This window comes from Rattus norvegicus, chromosome 14, assembly GCF_036323735.1.
Source record: "Rattus norvegicus strain BN/NHsdMcwi chromosome 14, GRCr8, whole genome shotgun sequence".
NCBI classification, from domain to species: domain Eukaryota; kingdom Metazoa; phylum Chordata; class Mammalia; order Rodentia; family Muridae; genus Rattus; species Rattus norvegicus.
Window position 1 is genome coordinate 39126608 of NC_086032.1, and position 21961 is coordinate 39148568.

At 40.0% G+C, this 21961-nt stretch overlaps 1 protein-coding gene and 1 pseudogene across 1 annotated transcript in view; one reads left to right on the forward strand and one right to left on the reverse strand.

Moving 5' to 3' along the window:
- Positions 1 to 602: 602 nt before the first annotated feature.
- The window catches only part of Kctd8 (potassium channel tetramerization domain containing 8), a 244909-nt gene continuing 223550 nt past the window's right edge, over positions 603 to 21961 (forward strand). The window contains exon 1 of the mRNA NM_001100172.1: positions 603 to 1940. Coding sequence (NP_001093642.1) covers positions 971 to 1940 — 970 coding nt within the window. The 5' untranslated portion in view covers positions 603 to 970. The remainder of the gene's footprint in view (positions 1941 to 21961) is intronic.
- Positions 10052 to 10924, reverse strand: Rpl7-ps23 (ribosomal protein L7, pseudogene 23; annotated as a pseudogene).

Genomic DNA, 21961 nt, shown 5'->3' on the forward strand with positions numbered 1-21961 from the left:
AGAGTTGCTTTGTTACTCATACTCATTTATTGCGTTTGTGAAATGGAACCAAACTTATGAGCTTTAAACCCTAACAGAATATAGAACATGAGTTAGAATCATGCCATTTGATTCCCAAGGGGAATTTGCCCTTCATTTAAAAGCCACTAATTGGGACTCAACTCTGCCTAGCTCTCAGCCCTTTAACAAACACAGCCCAAACGCCAGTAAAACATTGAGAGTTGAGAATCAGGATTATAGGTCCTCCTCTTGAAGAGAGTGAAACTAGTTTTGTTATGGAGAACTCCGAGGAGAAAGATAAGACTGGGCGGGGGGGGGGGGTTTGGGGAGAGAGAAAAATAAAAGAGATTCGGATGCCATGAAGAGAGTCGTAGTCCGCTGTTGCTAGATTCTTTTTGTTGTCTTCTCCTGCTTTGCTTCCATCTGTCTCTCTCCTTTTGCCTCTGCCCTCATCCCAGCTCCATAGCTCTGGATCCGCCAACCCAGCCCCAGAGCCTAGCCCTTTAAATGACAGCTGTGGCTCCAGTCCCAGTTCGGAGCTTGACGTCAGTGCCACCTCCCGGGCTGCGAGTAGTTAGCGCCGGCGCCAGCGCTCCCGGCTGAGGCGCGCTGGCTCACAAGCAGCCGGGGGTGAGTTTTCTTCGCTCGGGCCCCGCCTCCTGCCCTCCCCTCCCAGAGCCGCGCGCAGCCCCCGAACCTCTCCAAGTCTCTTGTACACTTGCAGTCGGTCGCCCCAAAGGAGCAGCCGAGCTCGCGGAGCTCCATTCCTGAGAGTCTCTCCCCGATGGAGCTCGGGCGACTCCGACGCCGCTGCTGCCCGGAACCCTGAGCAGCGCCGGGTGCCTGGAGGACCGCGCCGGTCAGCCAGAGAGTGCCGGTTGACCGAGCGCACGCCGAGGACCCGAGACCTCGAGGCTCTGGGAAGCGCGCTGTGCGGCTCGCCCGGGTCACCTGGCCGGTGGCGGGGACCATGGCTTTGAAGGACACGGGCAGCGGCGGCAGCACCATCCTCCCGATCAGCGAGATGGTGTCCGCGTCCAGCTCTCCAGGCGCTCCGCTGGCCGCCGCCCCAGGGCCCTGCGCCCCGTCTCCCTTCCCGGAGGTAGTAGAACTGAATGTTGGCGGCCAGGTTTATGTGACCAAGCATTCGACGTTGCTCAGCGTCCCGGACAGCACTCTGGCCAGCATGTTCTCTCCCTCTAGTCCCCGGGGCGGCGCTCGGCGCCGGGGCGACTTGCCCAGGGACAGCCGCGCGCGCTTCTTCATCGACCGCGACGGCTTCCTCTTTAGGTACGTGCTGGATTACCTGCGCGACAAGCAGCTGGCGCTGCCCGAGCACTTCCCCGAGAAGGAGAGGCTCCTGCGCGAGGCAGAGTTCTTCCAGCTTACTGACCTGGTCAAGCTGCTGTCGCCCAAGGTCACCAAGCAGAACTCGCTCAACGACGAGGGCTGCCAGAGCGACCTGGAGGACAACCTTTCCCAGGGCAGCAGCGACGCACTGCTGCTGCGTGGGGCGGCGGCCGGCGCGCCCTCGAGTTCTGGGGCACACGGTGTCAGTGGCGTTGTCAGTGGCGGCAGCGCTCCGGACAAGCGCTCTGGGTTCCTCACACTGGGCTACCGTGGCTCCTACACCACAGTGCGAGACAACCAGGCAGATGCCAAGTTTAGGCGTGTGGCGCGCATCATGGTGTGCGGGCGCATAGCCTTGGCCAAGGAGGTCTTTGGGGACACTCTTAATGAGAGTCGCGACCCTGACCGTCAGCCTGAGAAGTACACATCCCGCTTCTACCTCAAGTTCACCTACTTGGAGCAGGCATTCGATCGACTCTCTGAGGCTGGCTTCCACATGGTGGCGTGCAACTCCTCTGGCACTGCCGCCTTTGTCAACCAGTACCGAGACGACAAGATCTGGAGCAGTTATACTGAATACATCTTCTTCCGTAAGTTAGCAACCTACCTACCTATGTATGCACCTCACACTCTTTCTCTGCCATCGCAGACTTGAGGCAGAAGTCCTGCTATGGCCTGGAAGGGATGTCCCCTGCATGAGTGGCCTGGCAAGGAGCCTGCAAATCTGTACCAGTTCTTCTGTCAGCATCCCTTGAGCGGAGCAGAGTATGCTTCCCCTCCTCCCCCTTTCCTGGATTCAGGCTCTCTTCTTGAACTTATTGATTTCTGCCCTCTTAGCTCGCCTAGCTCCAGGATGCTTTAGAAACCCTCCACTGCATAGGATTAAAAGGAGATAGTAGTGTGTGTGTGTGTGTGTGTGTGTGTGTGTGTGTGTGTCCGCGCGCATGCCTATAGAACCTCCTTCTCTTGTCTGATGTGAGTTTAGGGGGTCAGTTTATTTGAGCATTTCTTTAAAGGGCTAAGAGGATGCAGACAGCGCCAAGAACGCCAGGATTAGCTCCTGTGCGGTCCCGCAAAAGAGCTCCAGTTGCATGCGGTTTTGCATGGAAGCTACTCATGAAATGGTGACTGTGCTTCTAGAATACCTCCTCCTGGGAGCTGGCACATGAGGAATGCTGCTGTAAAACGAACCCCATTAATTAGGAACATATAGGTTTTCCTCTGTCATTTGCCCCCTATGTAATTGCCCACTGTTTTGGACAGGAGTCAAGAGAGGAGAATTGAGTTTTGGCTTCAGAGTGCAGCTCTCAGGATTGAAGAGTATAAAACCTCTCTCTCTCTCTCTCTCTCTCTCTCTCTCTCTCTCTCTCTCTTTGTGTGTGTGTGTGTGTGTGTGTGTGTGTGTGTGTTTGTGTGGCGAAAGAGGTAGAGTATTGAATCAACATGAGTTCCAAACCTCAACTAAACACAGTTTTAATGTGCAGGGTTTGTAGGTATATGTTGAATGGAGCGAAGATTCCGAGGTGATCAAAGTAAAACTCAGGTAGGGATGGAGGCAGAGAAATTATTTGGTTCATACCTTCATTTGGCAAGATACAAAAAGCTTTAAAACCGTGTGTGTGTGTGTGTGTGTGTGTGTGTGTGTGTGTGTGTGTGTGTGTGTATTCAGCAGGGTGGGGACAGCACTAAAAGCCTCTAATGAAAGTAGCCTGGCTCTCATTGTGTTTGCCTTACTAAGTAGCTCTCAATTGCAAAGCAAAAATGATTAATTTTCTACACTTGAGCAGAGAGCAGGGAAGAGGACTCTCCTTCTGCAGGTGCAGGGTTGATTGGCATACAATTCAGTGTATGTTTTTGGTAACCTTGGAGGCAGGGTGAGTGGCAACACTTATCTGAAAGTTAGGTGACATTTTGAGACAATGTTGGAGTTTCCTGAGGAAATCTCTACAGCAGAGGAGCAAACACATATCCACCGAAGATACATAAAATCTAACCCCATCTACTTATATATCTTTTATGAAGATCTTCCCACGTGGTCCGTGCTGGCCTTCAGTTTTCAATCCTCAGGCCTCTTCCTTCCAAATGCTGTCATCCCGGGACTGATGCCACACAGGCCTGGCTCAATGTTTTGTTCTTACAAACAACTCTTTGTTACACTATTTAAAAAGAGCAGTATTTATTTGGGAAAGCACAAAAAGGAAGTTAATAGTTTCTTGTGTAAAAGTAGCATCTCTTTCATCCACATAGAGCAATTAAAATATTTAAAGTGAAATAAGGTCCTCCTTATCATAGAGATACTTATCAGGATTTTGAATACATTAAGGCTCTAAGTCAATTCGTCCAGGATATATTTCTAACCATTTCAGAATATGATGTGAAGTGAGCATTTAATTTCTCGTGGTTAGTATTCTTTTGTGGGTTTGTCTTTTTCTTGTTTTGTTATTGTTTTTGTTTTTCTTACAGAAGATATAAACATGAGTGCAGCCCATGATTTTGTTTTTTAATTGCAGGGTCAAATCATCAAGCACTGACTAGACTGACGGAGGCTGGTTTTCAGGAACACACACACACACACACACACACACACACACACACACACACACACGGTTTTAAAGGTTTTTGTACCTTGCAAAATGCAAGAGCAAGCCAAATAATTTCTCTGCCTCCATCCCTACCTGAGTTTTACTTTGACCACCTTGGAAGTTTAGCCCCATTCAATATATATGTACAAACCCCTGCATATTAAAACTGTCTAGTTGAGATTTTGAAAACAAGTTGACTGAACACTCTGCCCTTTACTGTTGAGTAGTTCAGGATGGTGACTCTTGACTCCTTGTTACAGAGACTCTAGACATTTACCAGATGGCTAAGGGTAAGTGCTGTTTACATGGAGTTGCGTTTCTTAGTTTCTTAATTTCAGTTTGTCTTTCTTCCTTCCTTCCTTTCTCTCTTCCTTTCTCTCTTTCTTTCTCTCTTTCTTTCTCTCTTTCTTTCTCTCTTTCTTTCTTTCTTTCTTTCTTTCTTTCTTTCTTTCTTTCTTTCTTTCTTTCTTGTTTTGTCCTCTAAGAAAGGAGGAGGAATTAAAAACATGTTCATTACCAAAAGAAAATACAGTCTGTAAATTAAGGTAAAACAATGCCACACAATAGTAACTTGAAACTAGAAATTGTTAATTTGAAAATCGCCTGAAATTTAGTGTCTGTTGCATATTTTGAAGATGTGACATTAAATAAAAATTATGTTTTCATATTATAAAAACCACCACTTCTTCAGTGTTCCCGTTCCTAATGAGCTCTGCAATTTTCTCCTAACAACCTTGAAGTTAGAATTCTAAATGGATTATCCTAATTTGGAGGAAAACCTACAAAATATAATATTAAAGTTTGTACTTTGGAAGTCATGATCCATCCACTGTTTCACCAAATATAGTCGTCATATTTCTGGGTATAAAATTTATTTTTAATAGTGTGTTTTGCACTGCTGTGTTCTATTTGACAGATTATTTTGAATCAAATCCCTTTTTACTATTTGCAAGTAAACATACATTATTATAATGTTATTTTTCTTATTTTCATTCTGTTCAGTTTTGGCAATGCCAGAATGATTATATCTATCTATGTATCTATGTATCTATGTATCTATGTATCTATGTATCTATGTATCTATCTATCTATCTATCTATCTATCTATCTATCTATCTATCTATCTATCTATGTATCTATCTAAGTATCTATCTATCTGTCTATGTATCTATCTATGTATCTATGTATCTATGTATCTATGTATCTATCTATCTATCTATCTATCTATCTATCTATCTATCCATCTATGTATCTATCCATCCATTCATTCATCCATCCATCCATCCACCCACCCACCTACCTACCTACCTACCCACCTACCTACCTACCTATATATTATTTATTTTTGACAGGTACCTATTGGAAATGCTTATCAATGATAGTCATAAGATCCAAATTATTGGATGACCTGATTTCTGCTCATGTTCTGATGCAGAAAAGAGCAACCTCATATATTTATATTTATTTACATTTTAGCACAAATCTTCAATCAGTGCATAACATACATTTATTTAATGTCACGTGTCAGGCATTTTAATAGTGTTTTGAATTTAAGTTGCTGATGGACATAGTGGTTGATACTTCTTTACAAGTAATAAGACAGTAGTTAGACACAGGACCGTGGGAGCGAGTGCTCACTGTCTATCCTAAATTCCTGAAGAATGGGAAGAGGGGATAAATGATTCAGTAATCCTGGATATTGCTAATTAGCAAATGTGTGTGCTGCGCCAAATCATTTACTTGTCCGTGTTTTAGCTTCTTCATCTGCATCCTGAGTTTTGGCATACTTCCAACTTTATGGAAGTGGAGAGACCATGTGAAGTACTTGCCTCAGAATTGGACTCAACAAACAACAGTTGCTACTAGTGTATAGTCCGTTATTCTTTTATCATTAAGTTTTTATTTTTTATAGAAAGTATAGTCAATCACATGGATTATTAGAAAATTAATTTGAAGAACAGCGCATCGAATTTTTGTAAGTTTACAGTAAGTATTTAAACACTACTCTCTGGGCTGGAGAGGTGGCCTAGTGATTAAGGGCACTGGCTGCTCTTTCAGAGAACTCCAATTCCAGGGGATCTGACAGTCTCTCCTAGACATATATGGAGACAAAACACCAATGTACATGAAATAAAAATACATAAATAATAAAGTACTGCTTTCCTAGAACTTGATTATTTCAGATCAAGTCACCTAGACATTCCCATATTTTAGTAGTTTGTTTGGATCAAATCTCTTACCACTAACTTCCAATGCAGGGTGAAGAAGTGTTTTAATACTTCTCGTGGGACTTGAAACCTCAGGATATTTCTCTTATAAATGCCAACCTTGTATTTAAGATAATGAGTTCAGATCCTCATGACTATTGACAAGCTATTGGACATTAAATACCAGCATGGTTTGGTTAAAAGAACAATTTTACCTGTTCTCAGTCTTAACTCATTGTTTACAAAGAATTTTAAATATAAGACAACAAGTACCATTATGATTAAATTTCTTATTACTCCTCATACACTGAAAATGAGATTGACCTTTCTTGGGAAATCAGAATGGTTTACTGGGTTTTCTATTTTGTTTTGTTTTGTCCTGTTTTGCTTTTTTTTTTTAAAGCCACTAGACAAAAGGCATTCTCTGCTATACTGAATGCCTGTAGACATATGTATGGTTGAATGTGCTAAGTAGATCAGTGCTTCAAACTAGCATATATTTTCCTTTATTCCTCACAGTGAGGATAGTGTACACATTTTTTTTTCTGTAATGATAGTCAAGTATTGAACTCCCTATGTTGCTTGAGCAATAAGTGTGATACATACATAGTTCTGACAGAAGAGCAGAGAGAAAGTGAAAAATCACTGGAATGCGAAAGGTTGGGAAGCTGTGTGGTGTGATCCTGGCTGGTGGACAAGGGAAGCTGTGTGGAGTTATCCTGGATGGTGCGGAAGTGCTTTGGAGTCTTACTAATGGCTTAGTTTCCACCCCAAAGTAATCTTCTTCATGGTACAAAGATTTTACTACCAGTTTTGCTTTTTCCTGACATATTAGGGGGAAAGTTGACTTTTCCCAAACAGAATGTGTAGTAAAAGGAAGCCTTACAACACTTGAATATGGGATGCGTATACACAGTCTTTCCTATAATATTCCTTGTAATGAACATCTGCTTCAGTTAAAACACTGGTGTAGAGCAGCCAGCTAATACCCAACGTTATCTCTGTACTAGAAACACTTAAACCACTCAATTAAAAACACATAGTTCAATGGCAGTTGGGTTCTCAGAACTTTAGTGAAAAAAAATAGTTTTGGTTTACACCAAACTATTAACATGTATGAGGGTAATAATGTTTTGCCTGTAAAAAATTTCCTTAAAGTTTAACAAATACACATTTTGTGCCTTTTATTAAGGATATATATTAACAGCTTCAAATTGAGCTTAGCAGTGGATTTATATATAGATATAATTTTTGAGACCTCCTTTTAAGGTACTTCATAGTATTTGTTTTACATAGCAAGCAGAAGCCTACAAGGCATGCTGATAGCTCCTTGATTCCAGTGCTTTAAGAAGTGGTAATTGAATACATACATATGTATACATATATGTATATACATATATATGTGTATATATATGTGTGTGTGCGTATGTATAATTTTCTTAAAATTAAAATAAATTATATTCCTGTCTTTAACACTGTGAGGGGGCACTAACTCCAAGATTTCTCAAACAGTAATATTTACCTTTTGACAAATTACATATTTAAATAGTGACCAATTAAGAAATTCCTTTTTATCTCTATAAATAGAACATACTTTCTTAGAAAGTGATAGAATGAATTATCAGTTAACTATGTAGCTGCTTCAAGTTGCAAATACTGGTTACTCCCTTGTATTTTATATAATTAGATTTAAAAATGCATCAAATATACGTTGGGTATCGAGACTGGCTTTTGGTAGTTTTGAAATCTAAAAGATAAAGTTGACAATAATAATCTGAAATACTTGGAAAACAGAGTATCAGATTAACCTTAACAGGGGATTTAAATACAGATGTAATTTTTTGAGACCTCCTTTTAAGGAATCTCATGTTGTTTTTTTTTTTTTTTTTTTTGCTCCACAAGCAGCCCTGCCTACAGCTCCTCGAATCCAGTGCTGTTCAACAGTAAGAGGCAGCTACTTTAAAGGGCAGTCGAAACTTCAGTAGAGATTAGATGAGTTTTATTTCTAGAATTTTAGTCACTTTCACTGAGAATATTCCAGGCGCTTACCTGAGAAGAAGATAATTGGTGTCCCATTCCCAGCCACTACGCAGTTCTCGCTAGTTTCTGCTTGATGTGAAAAAGAAAAAAAAAACTTTACTTTTTACCCATTTTCCCATTTAGTTTTAGACAGAGTCTGTACTATGTAACACAAGCTGTCCTGGGACCCTCTATGTAGCCCAGGCTACTCCAACTTAGAGTAGTCTTCCCACCTTTCTATCTCTATAGTATTGGTATGGTAGACATGAGCCACCACAACCAACTCGCAGTTTTTCTCCCCTTCTCTCCTTTCTCCCTCCCCCTCCCTCGTCCCTTCTTCCTTCCCACTTTCCTTCTACTTTCCCTTCTTCTTTCACCTTTCCCTTACTCCCTCCCTCCCTCCCTCCCTCCCTCCCTCCCTCCCTCCCTCCCTCCCATCTTTCTTCAAAGATTCACACAGAAGAGACAATTTCTATCCATGAGTTAAAGCTGTAGACCCTGTGCAAATTTCTAATACTGTACAAATGTATCGTTTGCATTTCAACAATAAAAACCATGAAATATTCTGTACTGATCTGTATTACTTGCAAATATATTTCCTACTCATTGGCTTCTTACCATACCTCTAGTCTCATAGTTAGGAAACATGGAGTAAATCCTTATTATACCTGGAGTGTCTTCACTTCTCTCTCCTTTCACCGTGCAGTAATTGTAGATCCAAAATTGATTTTCTTGTGTGTGCACTCATCTCTTCTTATGTTGGTTTTCCCCAACAGTTTTCCTTCTTACTTGTGAGTTTTTATTGTTACAGGTTTGTGTTCTTAATCCTCAGCATTATGGACAACACCAGTGTTTAAGGATTTAATAAATGTCCAGTGTCTGAATGACTGTGTAGATTAGAGAACCGACGAGAGATGTTAGAGATTCCATTAAGATAGTCACCAAGTTTGGGATTTAGTTTCCTTTCAGTTTAAAGTACACTCACTGAGCATCTCGCAAGATATATCTGTCTACACACACACACACACACACACACACACACACACACACACACACACACACACACACAAACACATTTGGACAAGACAGAAACCTTGCCTTTAAAATGATCATATAAAACTTTACGTTGGTGTGAATTATGTTACAGTGGTGATACCTGGTATTATTATCCAGGGGAAGTGATAATTTCATGAATACTGTGATGTACTATGATTACATAGAACTATAAAGAACGAAAATAAATAAAATATTCACTGTGGAACAGACCAAAAGGATCTTGTGTATTAAATTGTTAGAATTGTAAACACAAGGGTGTTAGCTATGATTCTATTACTGCAGTAGAAAGCACAACCAAACTAACCTTTAGAAGGAAGGGTTTCTTCTCTTGTTTATGGTTCTGCAAGGATAGAAAGATGTCACTGGCAGAAAGCCTGTCACCAAGCAGCTGGCCTGGCTACTGGTCAGAGCTGAGGGCTTACACCCTGACCCTCAAGGAGGAAGCAGTGACTGAACTGGCACCAACCTGTGGCTCAAAGGCTGACCAAGTGGCTTACTTCTTCCAGTGGGGTCACAACTCCAAGTCTGTGCTATTGGCCCCCCGACTGGGGACCAAGCGCTGAAGCACCTGAACTTACGGTGGGCGTTATCATCCAAAGACCCACACAGGGATGCACACATGCTTCTGTATATACAAAACGTTTGTGAACAAAAGCATAAGGAGTGGAATATTAGATTTGGTGCAAGGTTAGAAAGCATGTGTTGCTCTTGCAGAGAACATCGGACCCAGCACCCATATGATGCCTTATAGCAATCTGTACTTCATTTGTAGATGATTCAGTGACCTTTTAGCTTCCACAGGTACCTGGCACCGCATATAACATAAACACACACACATTTTCTTTTTCAATTTGCCGAGCTGTGACTGTTTATTAACCGGCCAGATTATAAAAATACCACGGACAATACCTTAGTTCATCGTCTAATAAGCCTGTTTATCTGGTCTTCCTGTTGCCAGCATCTCCACCTTCAACAAAGTGAGTTGTCTCTTTCTTCATGCCACCTCGTGGGGAAGATAATTTGAAGGGCCATAGGAAGTTATTTGCTTCCTTGAAGCGTTTCCCAGCTGTATAGATCTCATGAATTAGATCCTCCATGCAGATGATGCCAAATTTACCAAGAGATCGAGCAATCAAGGAGTTATCTGTCAAGGCAATGCGCTTTTTATTGACTTTGCCATAGCCTCGCTTGTAGATGATCTCATTTACTGACTTCAGGCTGGGGTACCCCCATGCAATGTACAATCCTCAGCATGTTCACTGAAGCCTTGTTGAGAGTAACAAAGGTGCCATTGGAGATCTGCCGAAGACGAAGCAGCTGCAACACCATGTGCACCTTTGGGCTTACTCCATTGATACCTCGGATTCTGATGACGAAGGCCAGTTTTGGTTCTGCGGGCTCACAGACGTTCCCAGCTTTCCTTGCCGTCCTCGCCATGCGAATCTCAGTCCGGTCCATCTGTCTGTACTCCTTGTGATAGTGCTTTGCCTTCTCACAGATGAGCTTCCTCCTTGCATTTCCGCAGTGTCTTCCTCAGGCGCTTCACCTTCAGCTCTGTGAAATTCCTTCGCTTTTTCTTAAGGGTTTCTGGCACAGCAGGAACCTTTTCTTCCTAAAGGTTCCTGGCACAGCGGCAACCTTCTTTTTCTCCTCTGGTACAGCCTCCGCGGTTCCAGCCGGGAAAAAAAGAGGAAGCAAACACACACACATTTGTGCTAAGCACTAACACAATAAAATAAATTACTAAAAAATTCAGTTTTGGTATAAATTATAATCATAAAATATGTATCTATGTTTATCCTACTAATGAATGCATGAAGCTAAACAACACTACATGCCAGTGAACTCAGGTTTAAAAGGCACTTATCAGGTACTATTGTTTAGTGATAAATATAACATCATCAATTTTGCCCATACCTATTGACTTTGTTTTGGAAGAGTTAACAACAAGAAATAAATGACAATAATTGTACTCATTTTGAGGCCTCTGATAGGATGCTCAATCGTTTTATGCTAAGTCACTAGTTAACACTTTGTCAGTACTTAACTAGAATGATATTCCTAACACATTGTAACTGTTTATCTAATGATGGGTTCTTCTATGACAAAACAAAGAAATAAGACACAAAAGATACAAGAAATAAAATGTTGATTCAGAAACCAGAACAGTATGAGATTTTACCACTTACTCGTGTCACTTCAACATTTTCACTGTTTATAGTAACAAACTTTGACTATGGTATTTATATCACATTGCTTTGACATCCATTGATAATTGCATATTTTATAATTCACAGGACAAGATAATCAGTCAGAAGCAATGCTGGAAACTGTTGGCCATTAGAAGTAAATAATTAACACCATGAGTGATTTAATATTTCATAGATTCTCTGAAATCTACTGGCTCTGGTTTGTGGATATTGGAAAAACAATTTATTTTCCTTCCTGAAGGGAATGTGAGGGAAACAGAAGTATCTACTTTATAGGTTTGTTATAATGGCTAAAAGAAGTAATCTATATAAAACACATAATCATATTAGACATAAACAAAATGCTCAATAAGTATTAACTATAGCCCAAATACATAGTCATTCTTTTGCATCAGAAAAGTGTTCAATAACATAATTGCTTTTGAAGAAGATGGAAAGCAATTGTTACACAAAACAGCCTAGGAAGGTTCTGTTATCATGAATGAGTTTTAATTTTAAACTACTTACCTACTATTTACAACATGATTTTAGTGTATCGCTAAGACAACTTTATCCTAGTGGACTATTGAACCTGAGAAAAATGTATTCTTGCATGTCTACTTGCTGGAATTGGTCAATTTTGATATAGTTATTAAAAGCACTAGTTTGAGCTGGAGAGACCGCTCAGCCTTTAAGGCTGTGGCTCACAAAGAAATATAAGAACACCGGTTTTCAAGAAAATTGCCTCAACCTATGAAGTGTATTCAAGTGAAGCACATCTTCCACGAGTTCCTTTATTTACGTTTTTGTTGGACGTTTTCCGCTTCAGTTGTCAACAGTTTTATGCAAGAGACACTTGGACTCAAACGCTGCCCAGGGTTCGGGCATTTGGCCAAAATTTAAGACAGCATTTTAGTTCAAGTCCACATATTTCCAATTCTAGGAGAGTGGTTAGCTGTGAGCTCAATCAGGTCCTATTGAAACTCTAACACGCTCTGAATAGATGCCTTCTGGTTGCTGAAATCCAGGTATTTGAAGAAAGCAGGAAAAAGTTGTCAGTCTTTCAGGGTAATTCGCTAAGTCTATGACCTCGTTTCTTCCAGTTGGTGGAGGTTGCAGATAGCACTTTGCTTTGCAGGTGGAGGATAAAGATTCAGGAATTCAATTCCACAGCAACCCAGTTTTGATAAGGGAGTGGCTTCCATGGCAACGTACAGTGAATGGTGGAAGAAAATCAAATGCGGTTGTGAATTATTGGTGTCATCTCTATATCAGCTTGGGAGTGGAAGAGTCTTTCATGTCGATTATAATTTGTAATAAGAGGAAAAAGTAACAGAATCTTTGGATTTATAATGTTAATTTTTTATCGGTATACAGATGTCTGATGTGTTCCTTTATTTTTATATATTTCAGTTCTTAGAGGAAACAATAGTAGGAACGGATCTTGTTTTTCTTTTTCTTACCCATATAGACTGTTGAAAATAATTTATGCCAGGTAATTTGCATTGAAAAATGATAGGGTGTGTCTTCCTCTTTTGATAGATCCAACTGTCATTTCTTAAAGAAAATGGGTAGAATATATTATTACTACCAAAACATTTTTGAAGTGTTATAGGCTTTCATGAACTACTCATTTAATGGCTTGAAAATTTAGAATGTAAAAATTATAAAACTAGGAGAAATTAAGGAAACTGGTTTTAAGCTATTGAATCTTACCTAATGTTTAGTCCTCTTATTCCATTAAGGCATTCATCACCAGCATTATATTATTACAGATGCTGAAAGAATAATAGTAAATATAAGTGAAGGGATTTCCTATCCTCTATACAAAGGCCCTGACATATGGGTCTATATCACTTGCCTGTCTTATCTTTAGGGCACCTGCCATGTGCCTGACACACTGACTATTTTAGTTTCTTCTGTATTGTGGTGACAGATCACCATAACCCAGCAACTTATAAAAGAAAACATTTGAGTGGGCTCACAGTTCTAAAGGGTTAGGCAGGCAGGTATGCAAGGCACTGGCACACTAAATGAGAGTTTAAATCCTTGCTTAGCACAGAGGAGGAAGAGGAAGAGGAGGAGGTGTAAGAGGAGGAGGAGGAGGAGTAAGAGGAGGAGGAGGAGGAGGAGGAGGAGGGGGAAGGAGTGAAAGATAGAGATAGATGGAGAGAGTTAGTTTTAAAATCTCAAAGTCTCTTCCCAGTGACACATCTCCCACAAGGCCACACTTCCTAGTCCTTTCCAAACAGTTCAAGTAACTGAGAACCAAGTATTTATATATGAACCCATGAAGGTCACTGTAATTCAAACCACCCCAATGAATAACCACGCATTTAACAAATAGGATGGTATGTTTAAAGATTTAGCTCCTGGCTGAAGACTGAGTTTATCATTTATTAATTTTTGGACACAAGATTGTATGTGTCCGTGTGTGTGTGTGTGTGTGTGTGTGTGTGTGTGCGCGTGCATGCTTATGTGTGTGTGTGTGTGTGTATGTGTGTATAGCACACACACATATACATGTCTACATGTATGTGTGCATGCATGTTTTGGTCAAGTATCAAGGTAACTCATTGCATGTAGACCACTACAAAGACGCCTGTTGAAGAATGACTAAACAATGGCCAGTTTATGTTCTCACAACCGGCATACAAAAATTTAGAGAAAAATTAAGGATTTTTTTCCCCTAGTGATGGTCTTTCTGGTCTCTGAATTATATCTGAATTCCTTACTGAGAAACTTTACAATTCACAAAAGTAAAATCTATTAAAGAGTCTAGATTTTTGGCATCACTGTAGCTGACACTGTCTCTTACTCAGAAACAAATTCTAATGTCAAATTAAGGTTTTTCCTAGTTATCTCGGACAAATACCTTATAATTAAGATGAAATTAGAATCCGCAGGGTATTACAGTTAGCCTTTTCCCCTCCATTTCAATCAGTACATCTGCTGAGTCACATTATCCGGCTTCATGAGAGTGGCCATAGGTCTTTGCCATCTAACAGAAGAAAGCCTTGTTATAGTTATTAATGCTGTTGACAAGTGGACTCAAGAGTAAATATGCCTGAAAGCCTAGGATTAAAGTTTTCACAGCTTAGTTTATCTGTTCCTTTTTCCCCTCCTGCTAGTTTGATGAAAATATCAGTCTAATAGGTGCTACAGCCATTATGATGTTTAGTTTTTTCATGCTGTATGAGAATTTTCAGATTGTAAAGTAAACAGTTCTTTCAAGCTGTCTGGATTATAGCTGCTGCTCCCAAGCTACATTTATTATTATAATACTTTGGTCCTTAACGCTCATACTTGTGAAGCTTACTAATATTCAGAGTTTGCTAAACATAAAAAGAGAAAAGATTTACCTACCATTTCAGCACAGCCACTATACCCCTGGGACTAACAGAAGCATTCTTTTGGCACACTGCATATGTTGTTTTATGGTTTGAACCATAGTTTCTCCAGAAGAGATGGCCGAGCCCTAATTGCGTGCTCTGCTTGTTCTGTACCTTGCCTTGTAGTTGCCTTGATAGGGCTCCAGGTAAAATGAGGTCACTCTGATGGGCTCTCGGGTATCTTTGCTGTCATTAAAGGGGAATTTTGAATAGAGATTGAAGATGATTATATAAACACAGGAAGAATGACGAAGGGAGAGATATCTGTCAGGCATTTACAAACCAGAAATGCCAATACTGATTGACAAGCATCAGAACTAGGAAAGAAGCAAGGGATGAATATTTCCTTATGGTTTCCAGGATGATCCAAAAATGCTAACAATACAGTTACAGACTTCAACATTGAGAACTGAGGATTTACATTATTTGATTTAATTATTATTATATTATTCAATTACAATTCAATTAAATCATTAATTTAAGAGGTTTCATTACATCAACCTAAATAAATGACTACAGTGGTTTCAAGATGTTTATCTGATTAAAATCTTACCTCAAAAAATCTGGAAAAAGTAATGTTTTTCAAATTTTCTATATTCAATGACCAGTTACATATAATAGATTCCATTCTAGGTGACTAAAGCTGGAAAGGATACTTTAGAGTAACATATTACACTAGTTGTGATACAGTACACTAGTTAGGAAGACTGTACATTTAAAATAGAGCTGTGTAGTCAGGGGATGCTTGTCAAAGATTCCAGAGTCCAGAACCTCCTGGTCACCTGTTGTAGCTACTCACACATCCTGTGCCTAATGCAATTCATTCAAAATAAGATCCTCAATATAGTTCCTGGCTCCCACTATGGCTCATCTTGATTCATGTGCATAACCCTGGACACAAGAAAATATGTGAAGTAGATCTGTTAAGCCCAGACAATACCAGTGTAACCTCATGCTGCATGGTGCTCATTGTATGAGACGTTCTCAAGTCTACAAATATTTTCACTTTCTATACCATTTAGTCTTTATCCCTTCATTGTATACAAACAATTATAACACACACACACACACACACACACACACACACACACGTGGGTATGTGTGTCTATGTGAAATAACTATTCTCATATATTTCATAAAGATCTTCATTTTCAAATATATGCTTGAAAACATGAATGTGCATTTAGTTTTCTTTCTTACACTGGTAGTTTGTTTTTGTTTTCACTCACATTGTGTGTTCTTCATTTTTCTGTACCCATCAAAGAGATTGTTTTAACTGGCGCATATTAGAGCATCATCTGTATTTGGTCTGGGTCATGCATGATGACCCATGCATGATGATGGTCATTTGGGATCATCTGGCTGTATGTCTGTGATGGGGTTGCCTGGCTTCCGGTTGTGTAGAGATGTCATTTGTCTAAATGCTACTAGGGAGCTTTGTAAAGGGTGCACGAGCCCTCAGGAATCCAAGTAGTAGAAGCAGAAAATTGATTCTATTCAGTTGTTCTCTTACATCAAGAATGACTTGGCATGTACATGGTCATGTGTATGCACTCCCCCCACCCTCAAGACTAAATAATTCAATACATTAGTTACTTTAATATTGCTCGGACAAAATACCATGAATAAGGTGACTTGTAGAAGGCGAGGGTAGGAGTGGGTGGGTGGGGTTGCTATTTGGCTCTTGTGGTTCCCAAGAGATGAGTCCCTCACCATTACAGAGGAGAAGCTTATGGCAGTAAGTACCTGGCATAGTGGCAGAAAACAGCTCAGAACTCACATCCTTTAACTGCAAACCAGAAGCAGAGAGAGTCAACTTGAGATAGGGAGGCTTTAAACACTCAAGCCCACTTCCAGTGACACACTTCCTCCATCAAGGTGAATCTGAGTGGTCTCAAATGGTGTCCTCTGGTGACCAAGTATTAAAATGCCAAGTGGAGGCATTGCCCTTTAAACTACCACATTCATAAAATAACACAAATAAGTAAAAATACATAAATAAATAGAACAAAAGCCCCAACAGCAGCAATAGTAACACCTTTACATGTTCCTGCTTCCAACCATGAACTGGACTGTCTTTATGCAATTACTTGCCCCAAGTTTCATCTGCTTGCTTTTATCTTCCTGCCAAGTTCAGAATGATATCATGTGAGGTTTCCCGTAGAACAGTCATCAGTGACTTCTGCTAACAGGTCTCATGTCTCCAATGCATTCATTAAGCATTGTCAAATAGTCTGGTTGACTTTAGTGACAGCTTCTTCTGTTCTGAGAATGGGCAAATGGAAACAGTAACCACAGATCTACACAGTAAACACTGCTTTACAGACAGGACAAACGCTCTTTCCTGCATAACAGTGAATTTCTTGTTAAACCAATGTCATAGTGCTTGACTCTTGCATCGAATACCCCCTCCCCCTTGTCTATTGCTTTATGTGATTCTTTTAGCTGTCTTTAGGGAAATTCTTTCCTGTTAACTGTCCTCTTCGGCAGTCACCTCTGAGGCACATTGGGCAGCATGGCCTCTTTAGAGCCACACAGATTTCACAGCTCACTTCATGTGTTTGTAGGTCATAGGCTTTTGAATTGCTTTAAGGGATAAAAAGCCCTTGCTGTTCAAAGCCAGTCTTTAACTTGCTTTTGCAAAACATTAATTCCTGAAAACACTTGGAGCTCTCCTGGACAGTTTTGAGAGCAAATTAGCCAGAAGCATCTTAATGATTATTTTAGAGGTGAAGACTCCTTTATGCCCTCTGCTAGTCAGTTATTTCTCACGTTAATGGAATGGCTTAGGAGAAGGTGCCAGCTATGTCCTCAGGGCCATGGCCTTTGTGGGAAGGAGCATCAGTCACGGTGCCTGCTAAGATTGCATTTTTGTAGGTTCCTTAGTCTTCACTGCTGCCACTGCTTTGTTAAAATCATACAATGCAAATTATAAACAAGCAAAAACTCAGAAGTTTACAAAGCTTTCCACAAATTATCAAATCATAATCCCATCATGGCCTTGCATTCCTGATATGTTAAAGCAATCAGAGAATAATGCTATTTTGCTCTGACATACTTAAACATGCAAGTCACCAGTATTTTAGAATGTCTGGCCAGACATTTTATAGGTGGTTAGCATATTGAATAGTGTGCAATGTCTGATTGTCCCAATTTTAATGCTACTGATATTAATTAGTGGATATGAATGATCTGTTTCTTCCTAGTATCTATGTTAATTTTTTTAAAGATTTATTTATTTTAGTTATATAAGCGCACTGTTGCTGTCTTCAGGCACACCAGAAGAGGGCATCAGATCCCATTATAGATGGTTGTGAGCCACCATGTGGTTGCTGGGAATTGAACTCAGGACCTCTGGAAGAGCAACCAGTGCTCTTAACCACTGAGCCATCTTTCCAGCTCCCTAAGTTATTTTTTAATGATCAAAATTGTCTCATTTAAAAGTTATATTGGGTCTACAAAAGTGTGGGTTATCATGTTCTATTGGCTGAAGTTTTATAATGAAGATTTTTTTTATAATGAAGTTCCTAAAATGTAGTTTCTAGAGGAGACACAGAATAAGAGTCAGAAGCTTATTTGTCTTTATTTCTCATCTAATTGCCGGATAACTGGTCACAGGTACGATCTCGTCTCTCCAGAGTCGAGGAATTTAGAGTCAGCCATCTAGATGTTTCTCAACTCATTCCTGGATCTCACACACTGTATTGTATCTGACTTGAATTTGAGAACATCCAAAAGACAACAACTGTATTGAATTACTTACAACTTCATTCATATTAATGCATGTCATGATTCTGCAAATGCAACTTTATATAGTTTTCTGACGGTATTTAATCAGACTGTGCTGCCAAAAATTAAAATTTCAGCTCTTACTTCAGACTCGATAATCGATCGTTTATTCTAGAGCCAAGTATTAGTGATCATGGCCTGGGAACACAGATTTGGGTTGAGTCAAGTTCCAGGTTCCAATGCTGTAGTTACCATAAGGCTTTATAGTAATAAACATTGTATTAGCAATACAATTAGCTGACACACAGAGGGGCAGCATAAGGCTGCTAAAGGATGAGGATTGCCCAAGATAACTTGGTTCTGCACTTGCCACAGTCCAACCTCTCCATGTTATAGAAATCCTGGTCACTCAGCCTTTGTGTTTGCAGCTTCCTTCCAGGAACTCCCATTCAAAGAGCTGTGAATATAGTGGGAATGGGACTAGTGATTTGGTTCTTATTACCACAAAGTTTCCTATTTGCAGATTATCATTGTGCAAAAGGTACAGGAAGCACAATCCCAGTTTGAGTAACAACAACAACAGCAGTAACAGCAGCAGTAACAACAACAACAACAACAGCAGCAGCAGTAACGACATGCCTGAGGAATATTTATTTTATGGAAAAAGCACAAGCTCAATGTAGACATAGTGTAAAGGATAATTAAGGACCCCTTGAGTTGTTGACAATCACAGTGTAGTTCCATTAATGTTCCTTAGGATTCTAGCAATGCTTACAAAAACTTTGAAGATCTTGGTTTATGTTTTGTCTTTATCACTCTCTTTGTACTGGTTTCATGAAAATCAGATGAACAATTTTAGATTCTCTCCCCATTTTCCACATCAAAAAAGATCTGAGCATAGAAAAGATAACCCTTGTCAGTTTTGTTTAGCATCTCTGGTGCACTGTACCATACCAATTGAACAGACAAACAAAAATCTTAAATTGCTTTGGGAGAAATACAAGCAAGAGGGGCTATGAAAAACATTCCAGTGTCTTGTTAATATAATTAATGTTCATAAAATTATATTCTCATTGCTTACCAGTGAATAACTTTTGCCCAGCATTTTTTATAACCTTAACTCAGTTAAGTACCATATAGAGAGGGTAGATAATGTAAATGGTCAGTGTAATATTTTCCCATTATTAAGACAACACAAAATTATTAAGTCAGAAGCAAATATTTAAGATAACCATGTTAAGGAAATATGGTCTACATCAGCACTGGCCAGCTTTTGCTGTAAAGTCTTATACATATCAGACATTCAGTGGTATTTCTTGATTGAAGTAATGAGGATTGGTTCTATTGGCCAGATTTTAAATAAATCTAAATCTTGTTTCTCTTGTTAGATCTACTCTGAAACCTGAAACCACAGTGCATATTCTGCAAAGCCTCAAGTCGGGTTCCTACTCAATTGTCACTTGTGTCATAGGAGAATAGAGACATCTACTAACCATGTTTCAGGAGGAGAGTTCTGCAGCAAACCTGGACTCCATTATCACATAAATCTTCCACTGCTAATAACTTTATAACTAGGTATTTCTATTTTTGAAAAGCTTAGATTTCTGTATTAAAACGTTATCGGATACAATCATATTATTTCAGGGTGTTGCCCTGAAAGCTTTTAACAATGTGACAGATAGAAAACACTTTGCATAGGACTCAAGTCAAGTACGAGTCACATTAAAATGAACAATTTATGTATTTATTTATAAAACATTATGCCAAAACAGAGAAGGAACTCATTGCCTGGGCTGGATGGAATGTTCCTGGGGAGAATGTGAGAAAACTGATGCTGCAAACCGTTGGCAGCATTGTGCACATGCGCGAGAGAGACTGCACAAGCTAGTTCACAAACACATGGCTGGTCTGAGGAAATAGTTTTATTATGATCAGTATCAGAGAATGTGTTAGGGGATGGGGAATTCTGGAAATATATAGAGAGGCAAGAAGGCACAGCACATTAGATATTCATCATGTGTTTTTAACCTGAACATGATGCGTTCCAATGTACATTTGCCAGTCGTAATTATGCAAGCACTGTAACACTGAACCATAGAAACTCAATTTGGTTAGCTAGTTGGGAGCTATTGGAAGGGTTCAGGCTAGAGATGAACTAAGCCAAAATATATCTGTGACAACAAGGGGTGGGAGATAAATTCTCTAAAGGCCATGCACTCAAAGTGTTCTAGGGAGGAAGGAATTGAAGCATCAGGAAGTTTGCCTGTGATTCATTCACTCAGTTTCCTAGGAGCTGCCTTGAAGAAAGGAGACAGATGATCATTTCTAATCTCCTTGTCAAGTGCTGGCCAAGTAAAAGATGAATATTTCTCACAGGAAGAGACCTCATCACATGAAGGTCTTTGCCAGATGACCCTGGCTGAAGTGTGACATACTGTAAATAAGAATCTAGGTACAGAATCTATGATGTAGAACTTAGAGGATACCATATCACCTATTCATCTTCTGGGTATACGAATTGTAGAAGTTTTCAAGATCACACACTGTTTTATGTGTGAGGGATCCACAAAATTTCTTATTATTTTCCACAGATTCCTCATCGAAAACTGTGAGTCAGGTATTGAATGTCCAATGATGGACAGAAGAAAATACAAGGAAGTCATTCGGGATGGTCCAGACAGCTCTTGTTTCAGCTCAGCCTCCGTATTTTCTGAGACTGTACCTCACATTGCACCATTCTCCTTAGAAATCACTATGCAACCCAAGCTGTCCTCAAACTTATGTGAATCTTTCTGTTCTTAGTCTTTATAACTCTGGGACACCAGGCTTCCATTGCTTGAAGTCATTTAGGAAACTTGCTCCTCTGATTTCTGATTTGTGAGATTTTGATCCAATCGTGGATGTTATCACAAACTTTATGGGTTTGAAGAGAAGAGGGCAGGAAAGAGACCTCAAGGACTACTGTATCACTGGGGAGACAGCTTAGCAATCAAGAGGACTGTTTGCTCTTCCAGAGGTCCCAGGTTCAGTTTCCAGCAACAACATGATGGCTAACAATGATCTTTAACGGGATCTGAAGCCCTCTTTAAGCACACAGGTGTACATGCAGATAGAAGACTCATACACATAAAACAAACAACAAATAATAAAGACCTATAGTAGAATTAGAATCGTGTATTTTAGAGGGAGAAACAATGGATGAAGGTGCCTTTTTGCCCTACTTAGGAAGATTAGCAGGTCACTTTTAGATATTGCATTTGCAGTTGTTGTTCAGGTTATAGGTAGGTATGCAGATTCTGAGGGTTATGACTCACCACTGAGTTTTGGGAGGCACAGATTGTGGGTGTGGAAGAACCAGGGAAAGGGGATGGTCAATAGATATTAGAAGAATCAGAAGAGAGGAATGAATATGAAAATAATGGGGGGGTTAATCATAA